Here is a 9,814-nt window from a genome sequence, read left to right as displayed (position 1 = left end):
GTATTTCCAGATTACAAAATATTTAAACAGCATATAGAGTCCAACCTCATATTTTTAAATGTTATTTTTGACAGTGGGGCTACAGTCGATATCATTTCTAAAAATATCTGCTTACTGTATTGTCTAAAGTTTACGTAAGACGTATGGATGCCTCAATTTTAAGCGTTGAAAAAAAAAAAAGAAAAAGAAAGGAACAAGCTACCAGCAGCTGCTTTTATTGATACAAAGTACAGAAATCCTCCGCGACTGCAAACCCCGCAGCCGCAGCCAAATTGCCAGAAGGCGGCAGGCGGCTCGGGGTCGGTGGGGGGGTGGGGTGGGGGGGTGGGGAGGGTGGGGTTGGGGTTGGGGGTGGGGGTGGGGGTGGGGGAGGGGTTGTGCGCAGGCGCAATAGCAAGCCAGCGGTCAGAGGCGGGCCTAGAGCCTCTGTTAAAGGACAGCTCTTTCAGCCAATCAAGGGACAGCGTCAGAGGCTTCTTCCTGGAAGAGGAGGTCGGAAGTTGGGTCTTGGCGGCGGCGGTGGCGAAGGCAGCTGCCAGTGCAAACCCGGGGCTGAGGTGAGTGGGTGGCGACGGTTTGGTTCTCCGTTCAGTGTGCATTTCTTCTTCCGGACCCCGCGACTTCCTCCGGGCGGGCTGGGAATGGGGGGAGGCCTGGTGCAGAGACGCTCGCCCGCTTTCCTTTCCCGCGTCCCTCGGGGAGCGCGGCCTCCCTGCCGCTCGCTGAGCCCCGGGGTTAACCGCTCGGCGGAAGGTGCCTTCCTTGCGGCGGGCTCTGGGCTTCCTTCGAGTGGGGAGGCCGAGCCCGGCCGGAGGTTGGCAGACCTCAGTTCTAGTCCCTCGCGGCTGGTTTGCTAAGGTGGGTGGCCTCGGCGAGTCCTTTGGCCTCTCCAGCCTCACGGGATAACCAGCCTTGCTCTTCCTCCTCAGGGAGCAATCCTGAAATCAGAAGAATTAATGGGAGGCGGGGAAGGAGGGAGATGCCAAGCCTAATCATTAGATCATCTGGAGAGGTTTTAAAAGCAACATTCCAGCGGCCCCATTCACAGTAGACAAAACGAGTCAAAAAAATCTGGGGATGGGACCCTAGAATACCTTTCTTTTTTTGGTGAAATACCGCAGAACGGAACAAACACTAGAAGCTGGATCTTGAGTCTGATAACCAGCTATGATGCCTGGCGCTTGTTTTACTAAAAACCTCCATCGCCTTTGACAAGTTTAGTCTAGAGAAGTGATAGGGAGATAAACAAGATTTCTGTAATACGTCAGTTTCCTTTTGTACTGTTAGATGCTTCATAGTTTACTGATTTAAGGGAACTTGTACTGTGTACAAGAACCAAGGTTAAGAATTCCTGCTGTGCCATTTACTAGCCTTTTGATCTGGTTGCAGACACTTCCCCTTGGTGAGACAGACTTGGGATCCTCATCTCTAAAACGAAATTGAAAATAGTACTTAACTCATAGAATTGGTTTGAAGATTAACTAAGAGAGGATGTGAAACAATGGTACCTGTCACTGACTTGCCCTTTGGGGATTGGCAGCTAAAGTAGAGGATTACACATGGTGCTGGGAGGCACAAAACTGGGCTTCCAATCTAAAAAGGCTTGAGTGGGGTGAAACCTGGGCTGTCTGAAATTTATTTTGAAGTACCAGATCATTGCTAAGTCTCTGATTTTGGTAATTATGTGGTTATAAGAGAACATTCTTATTTGGGGGATACCCACTGAAGTATTTGCGGGTACAGAGTTGAGAGACCAATAAGGCAAATGAGGGAAAATGTTAACATTTGGAGAATCTGAGTGAAGAATATGGAATATTCTTTATACTATTCATACAGCTTTTCTATAAGTCTGAATTGATGTTTTTGGAAGTTTTAAAAAGTTGATTATAACTATTTGCAACTCGTAAGTGTGTTGTAAATAAAGGAAATGGTGCACAGTATTTATAACCCTCCATCCCATGCACTTTCACCCCTTTTTTCTTAATGGCTGTGTTGTGTGTATATATAGACATTTTATCCAGCCCTCATATTGATGAAGCTATGGGCTGTTTCCAGCTTTTCCTGCTCTTTTCAAACAATGCTGCATTAAACATCCTTAAACACACTTTTGTGTACTTGTACCAATATTTCTGTAGAATAAATGTCTAGAAATAGAATTGTTGGGTCACACAACATTGTTAATCAACTATACTCCAGTATAAAATAAAAACTAAAAAAAATTGTTGGGTCAAAGAATATCAGCATTAAAATTTTTGATACCGTCAGGTCAAATTCCAAATAAATATGTTCGTCTCCTTTCCTGTCAGTTGTGTCTGAGGATTCCCCATATTCTCTTGGCCGTACTGGCCTGCCACCTGAGAGTGTTATGTGGTGGCTGTCATGGTGGCTTCTGTGAGAGCTGAGGGGAATGGATACTCTCCACCGCGGTAGGCTTCCCTGCAGGGCCAGAGGAGCTAAGAGCCTGCTTCTAAAATTGGGATGGCCACTCTGAAGAAACTGAGAGGAAGGAGAGTGTGACCTGTGCTGGAATCCAGGGCCTGCCACATAGAAGGTGTTCTAACATTTGTCAGATGATGGAGTATGTGAAATCTTAATAGTCTGTTAGATGAAAAGAATCCTTTTTAAAATTTGCTTTTAACAGTGTGTTTGTCTGAATATTTTCCTGCATTTATTCAGCATTTGCATTTTTCTCATCATCTTTTGCCTATTTTTCTATTATTTTTTAAAAATATATAGGTTTTTAAAAAAACTCATTCAGTGGATCTTTATTGAGGATTTAGCACCTTCTAGGCATTGTTTAAGGTGCTGGAGGTAGAGTTCTGAATAAGACAGGCAACTGCTGAAGTCATAGTGCTTTTCTTGTGGGGATGGAATCAGAAAATATGTTTTTAAAAAATCAAATTAAATTTCTAATATTTGCCCTTGTTAGCTTGCAGGCATTCTTCTCCCAGAAAAATGGGGTTGTCCTTTAATTTTGCTTATGATACATTTTCCTATATGGAATTTTTAGATTTATCTTTGGTAGTCAGATCTGTTGGTCTTTTGTAGTAACCTTATAACATGTAGTTAGCTATTTGTCTGTTTTCCTTTATAGATTGTAAGCAACGCAAGGATGGAGGCCATGTTTATCCTTGAAAGATAGTATGATGTAGTGTTTGAGATCTTTAGGCTCTGGCTCCTTCCTTTACTCTGTGACTTTACGCATGTGGATCAACTTTTGTGAGCCACGGTGATCTCATCTCTGAAATGGAAAGAGCACCTTTCTTTTCTCAGATTTCTTGCAACCATGAGAAAAGTATTTAGCACAGTGTCTGGCACATACTATGTACTCAAGTGTTATCTGTCATTATAATCATCATTGTCATATGTTAGACAAAGAGTAAATAAACATTAAAGATGTTTATACCTACTTCCAAATTCCCATTGATTTGAAGCCTTCTTGAAATGAATGGAGCTACCAACAAATACTAGAAGACAATATGCTAGGATATAAGGGAGAAGGAATGTGGTATGAGAATTAGACTGGCTATTATATAGAAGAACTGTAGTGAAATAAAAAAGATCCCTGGGAAGCCATCGTATTCCAGGTAAGAGGGAATGGTGTCTTGATCAGAACTGATGAATTTGAGGTAGTGAGATAGCGAAGTTTTGGGACCTGATAAATTTGGCAGTGATGGTGAGGAGAGGAGATTGGTAAAAAAGGAGGATTAAGATAACCTTTAGGTTTCTGGCTTGAAATACTAGGGGGATAATGGGGACATTTTACTGAAACAGGAAAGAGTAGAAGCTATGAGAGGAACAGGTTTAGGGCGTGTGTATTTATGGTAGATGGACTCAAAGGAACTTTTTTTTTCTTTTTTTTTTAAGTTTGAATGCCCTGTGAGACATGCAGGAGCAGCCCAGACACAGTCTGGACTGGAGATAAAAAGTCAAGAGTCAAGAAAAGAAAGACAAATATTATATCACTTATATGTGGAATCTAAAAATAATACAAACGAATCTATGTACAAAACAGACTCACAGACAGAAAACAAACTTATGGTTGCCAAAGGGGAGAGGGAGAGAGGGGGGGGCAAATTAGGAGTATGGGATTAACGGACAAACTACTATACATAAAGGTAAGCAACGAGGATTTACTGTATAGCACAGGGAATTATATTCAGTATCTTGTAATAACCTATAATGGAATATAATCTGAAAACAATAACTGAATCACTTTGCTGTACACCTGAAACTAACACAATACTGTAAATCAAGTATACTTACATTAAAAAAAAAAAAGTCAAGCGTCATAAATATAGACCAGGGTTTCTCCACTTTGGCACAATCTATTGACATTTTGGGCTGGATAATTCTTTGTTGCTGTACATTGTATGTTTATAGCATCCCCAGCCTCTACCCATTAGAAGCCAGTAGCACCCCCTCCCTGGTTGTGGCAACTAAAGGTGTCTCCAGACCTTGCATATATCTTCTGGTTGGCAAAATGACACCTGGTTGAGAACCACCGATAGAAATGGTATTAAAAGCTATGGAATTGACTGAGATCATCCCAGGGAGAACATAAAACAAAGGCCTAAAACTAGTGGCCAGCAGACCACAAAGATTGTTGGAGATAAATACTTTTTTTTTTTTTTTTTTTTATGGTACGCGGGCCTCCCACTGCTGTGGCCCCTCCCGTTGCGGAGCACAGGCTCCGGACGCGCAGGCCCAGCGGCCATGGCTCACGGGCCCAGCCGCTCCGCGGCATGTGAGATCCTCCCAGACCAGGGCACGAACCCGTATCCCCTGCATCGGCAGGCGGACTCTCAACCACTGCACCACCAGGGAAGCCCGATAAATACTTTTTGACCTCACAGTATTTGACAATTTCTGGAATTAATTGCCAGTATTTTAAAAAATTGAGAAATTTCACATAAAAATCTGGATTTTTTTCCCCTTACTTGAAAACTGAAGACCAAGGAACAATGAATCTTCATTCACACATGAATGCTAGTGGCTGGAGGCTTTGAGGTCTGGCTTGGAGATGCTCAGTTCTCCTTCACTCTTCATGTTGCCTGCCTTTAACCTTTGGCTTTCGAGTTTGTGAGTCTCTGAGGCATGACAACATTAAAATTTGGCTAGAGAAGGAGGGGCAGTAAAGGAGACTGAGAGGCAGCGGCCAGTGTGGTAGGAGGAAAAGACGTAAATGTAGTATCACAGAAGCTGAAGGAGAAGGGGAGTGTGTTGAAAAGGAAGAAAATGCTGCTGAGAGATTAAGATCAGCTTAGAAAAATGTCCATTGGATTTGGTCATGTGGTGGTTGTTGATGGCCGTGATGAGCAGTTTTTGTGGAGGTAGGAGGTTGATGCCAGATCGGATAGTGACAAAAATGAATATGCAGAAGGCTAGTAAAGCTGTGAAGTGTGGGTTGATACAGTTAGAGTAACTCATCATGCCCATGGCCACTGACAGATGGAGTCTCAGCAGCTAGAGTAACGCATCATGCCCATGGCCACTGACAGATTGATTCTCAGCAGCAGCCAGTTCACTGCTGTGGGTTGGTGGAAACTCAGGGCTGTCCCACAGCTGCCCTTATTACCTCACAAATTCCAAGTATAAAAGTGCCTCCAGTATATTACTTGCTATCTCTCATGTTGGATGGTGTTATGTTATATCTTGAAAATCTGGTAGGATCCATCTAAGTGAGCACTCGGGATATTCTCATTTTATGATATACCTAAGCTTCAAATGGAGTAGATGGAGGTTATTGTGGCTATTGAAGGTATAGTTGAATTTGAAATTTCTGTAGTAGATGTAGAAAAGTTAATGAGTCTATAAAAAATTGTAGCGTATATTGTAGGAAAAAAGGGAATGGAATTGGATCACAGAAACTCAGATGATGTGAGTTTGTCTGGAATATAGTAATTTTAATTTTGTCAGAGTGTTCCTTAGTTATAAGTGTTTGCTTTTGGAGATCAATCTATAATATAAAACGAATGATTTTAACGTGAGATGGGAAGACAGCATGTGTAGTTTGGCTGTAGGGAGGGTAGAGAAGTGAGGCATAACTGGTGAGGGGTGTGGAATCCAGATGATTTAATTTATAGATGAAAATACAGTTGATCCTTGAACAACTGGGAGGTTAGGGGCGCCCACCCTCTGTGCAGTTGAAAATCTGAGTATAACTTAGAGTTGACCTTTTGTATCTGCAGTTCCTTCATATTTGCGGTTCTGCATCTGAGGATTCAACCAACCATGGATCCTGTAGTACTCTAGTATTTACTATTGAAAAAAATCCACATGTAAGTGGACCCGTGCAAGTTCAAACCTGTGTTGCTCAGGGGTCAAGTGTATACTACAGTATATTTTTTGTGCCAATGAAAGTATTAAGTAGAGCAGGAAAAATACGATGATTGAGTATATATTGCTAATTAGAAAAGGATGCAACCTTTCCCTGTTGTAAATGTTAGTTTTAGAGACTAGGGAGATCATTTTGTCCTGGGCGCCAAACTGCCAGGGGAGAAAAGGGAAAATGTTCTGTCATTAGTCGCTGAATGTGACAGATTTGTTTTGTAGCTCCACTCTCAATCTTTGGTCTATTTCTGTGTGTGTGTGTGATTTTTTTTTCTTATTTTTTGTCTGATGGTCCATTTCTGTAGGTTCTTGATCTTCCACAATGGGTGAGCCACAGCAAGTAAGCGCCCTCCCACCCCCTCCGATGCAGTACATCAAGGAGTATACAGATGAAAATATTCAGGAAGGCCTCGCTCCCAAGCCTCCACCTCCAATAAAGGACAGTTATATGATGTTCGGCAACCAGTTCCAGTGTGACGATCTTATCATTCGCCCTTTAGAAAGTCAGGGTATCGAACGGCTTCATCCTATGCAGTTTGATCACAAGAAAGAACTGAGAAAACTCAATATGTCTATCCTTATTAATTTCTTAGACCTCTTAGATATCTTGATAAGGAGCCCTGGGAGTATAAAACGAGAAGAGAAGCTAGAAGATCTTAAGCTGCTTTTTGTACATGTGCATCATCTCATAAATGAATACCGACCCCACCAAGCAAGAGAGACCTTGAGAGTCATGATGGAGGTGCAGAAACGTCAACGCCTTGAGACAGCTGAGAGATTTCAGAAGCATCTGGAACGAGTCATTGAGATGATTCAGAATTGCTTGGCTTCTTTGCCTGATGATTTGCCCCATTCGGAAGCAGGGCTGAGAATAAAAACTGAACCAATGGATGCTGATGATAGCAACAATTGTGCTGGACAGGATGAACAACAAAGAGAAAATTCAGGTCATAGGAGAGATCAGATTATAGAGAAAGATGCTGCTTTGTGTGTCCTAGTTGACGAAATGAATGAAAGACCATGAAGGATGTTTCTTTTTCCTCTTTTTTTTTCGTTTCAGTAAATAGCATATATATTAGTTAATTCACTTTTAGAGAGTCTCAAAAGAGATAGCACTAGAAGTCTTGCAAGCAGCTTGACTCTCCAACTTCCTCAGTTGTTAGACATCACAGGCAGTTTATGTCATTCACTTTATGGCAAGCCTAGGTAAATGAGTACGCCTACATTAAGAGTAATCACCTTAAAAAGCAGTGTTTGCCTCTATTGTGTGGAACATCCCTGTTTTCGGAGTTGCAGTAAACTTTGAAGATATCCTCAGTAATAGGTTTTCATCCCTGAAAAGTAGATTTGTCATTTGCTTTAAGAATGATAGATAATAAAGGATATCAAACTTTATAAATATGAAATTATGAAATCCTTAGATTTATTTCACTTAAAAATTTGGTTAATCTCTAAAAAAGAATAGTGTAACATGTTAAAAGAGAGGAACCCCGGAGAGTTATAAAACAGCAGGTTTTTTTTTCCTCTTGGCTGCTCCTGCAAACACTCTGTCTCAGCCTCTTGTCCCTATCCTGGATGGGTCCCAGAACTTTCTTACAGTCACTAAGAAGTCCTTTGATCACTTTTAGTCACATTCATTTTAATAATTAAAATGTCTGTGTAATTACCTATACTTTTTCTAAACTCAGACTTGCTTAAGGCTGGAAGCCTGCCCTGGGAAGGGGGTTTGGTGGCAGAGAGTGCTGGATGTCCACCAGAGATTCTTGCTTGCCTAAGATATGCTGCCCTGCTAGGGACTGTGTTCCCCCCATTCCTCTTGCATCTCTGTGAGGCCATGTGACTGAGTTCTTAGCAGTGGAATGTGGTGTAAAAATCCAGGCCTGCCCCATAAAAATTTCTCTTCTTATCTGCTGGTTTGATGGTCACACCCAGGAAAACTTTGGAAGCCACTTGAAGATGGCAAAAGTTCAATCATTTCAGGTCCTTGAAAGCCTGAAGACTAGGCCCTCCTTTCATTAACTCTACCCTCTCCCAGTCCCCATACCCCCCCACACTGATGTGACTTCACCACGTGAATAAGAAGTCAACCTGTTTTGAGCACTGAGATTTCATTTCTGCACCTTCTTCTCTTTTCTGTTCTCCAACCTCTCTTCTGGCAAAATCTTGATGGAGAGTGCCTTGTATCTGAGGGTGGCTGCCAGCCTTTCTCTTAATAAAGGCCAGTGGTTCTCAAAGCGTAGTCCTGGACCAGCAGCATTGGTATCACTTGGGGACTGGTTAGAAATGCAAATTCTCAGGTGCACCCCAGACATCTTAAATCGAACTCTAGGGGTGGGGCTCAACAAGCTGTGGTTTAAAGAGCCCTCAGGTGATTCCCATGCAGGCTCAGGATTAAGAATCACTGATAATGGTAAGGCCTTTTGCCAGATAATCTGGCAAAGTCCAGTTTAAAGTGGCCACAGGCCAGTTCTATATGTGAAACATTCATGCATCCTTTTCTTTAAAAATCTGGGGAGTGTAGGCCGTTTCCAAGTAGACAACCCCTCTATTAGGCACTTAGTTGGCAAGTCTCATTTGTTTTTTCCTGATATGTGTTTGGTATAGATTTTTGGACTCCAGAGACTTCAGGAGACACAGTCCAGGCTCTCTTAAGCTTAAATTAAAGGGGGAGGGGAACCCCATCATCTCCCGGTGGCGGGGCAAGGTGGACATTGCTCAACACTTGAGCGACTCTCCAAAGGAATCTCCTTTGTAAAGGAGACCTCAATCTTTTTACAACCTTGAGGAGGGTGCTGGGCTAAGAGGTACAAAACCAATTTTTGGCTGCCTTACAAATCTTAGTGTGTTGGGGGAGGTGGTCCACCCCTCCCTTTAAGTTCATTTATTCATTGCATTCATTTAGTGGATATTGTGTTCCTCTCTATTCCTGATGCTGGTTTAGTTGCTGGGGGTATGAGGAGTGGGAAGGAAAATGGAAGAAAGATAAACAGGAAAACAAATAGGTTAGTTTTTGAAGGTATAAGTTCTTGCTTTAACCATTCAGCCATTATAACAGAAGAATCTTGCTTCCAAGTATATTCCTATTTCCTGCTCAAGATGCCTTGTCCACATTATCTTCTCTTTTCAAGTTATGTTTCTATGGTCACAGTTGTTTAGGGTGTTGGAAGGCCATTTCAACTGTGCTGTGTTGTATTTGAGAGAAAAGACGTGTCCTGGGTCCTGAGGTCACAGGAAACAGCAAGTGCAAGTGTCTCATGAGACAATTAAAACTTGGCATGATTTTGGGGAAAAGGCTATTATGGCCGCAGCATAGGGAGGGAAGAGGTTGGAGCAAGAGAAGCAGATGGAGGTCAGGTTACAGGATTTAGAAGGCCAAGGGAAGGAGTTATATCGTAAATCTGATGGGAAGTGTTGGAGAGGGAAATTTCCCCCTCCACCCCTCTCGAGTTCTTGTGGTTGGACTAATAATAAAATTGACACA

At 42.3% G+C, this 9,814-nt stretch overlaps 1 protein-coding gene across 1 annotated transcript; it reads left to right on the top strand.

Moving 5' to 3' along the window:
* The first annotated feature begins 480 nt into the window (after positions 1-480).
* On the top strand, positions 481-7,716 carry MED7 (mediator complex subunit 7). The gene is made up of 2 exons (XM_081231959.1): positions 481-557; positions 6,639-7,716. Exon 2 carries the CDS (start codon positions 6,656-6,658, stop codon positions 7,355-7,357), a length of 702 nt encoding a protein of 233 aa, XP_081088085.1. The 5' UTR covers positions 481-557; positions 6,639-6,655; the 3' UTR covers positions 7,358-7,716.
* Positions 7,717-9,814: the final 2,098 nt, after the last annotated feature.

Source organism: Mesoplodon bidens (genome assembly GCF_964165515.1).
Source record: "Mesoplodon bidens genome assembly, chromosome: 4".
In the NCBI taxonomy this organism is placed as follows: domain Eukaryota; kingdom Metazoa; phylum Chordata; class Mammalia; order Artiodactyla; family Ziphiidae; genus Mesoplodon; species Mesoplodon bidens.
This window is presented reverse-complemented; position numbering and strand designations above follow the sequence as displayed.

Bases quoted from the DNA above. Each gene is read 5' to 3' on its own strand.
- MED7 (XM_081231959.1), top strand. From the start codon at position 6,656: ATGGGTGAGCCACAGCAAGTAAGCGCCCTCCCACCCCCTCCGATGCAG.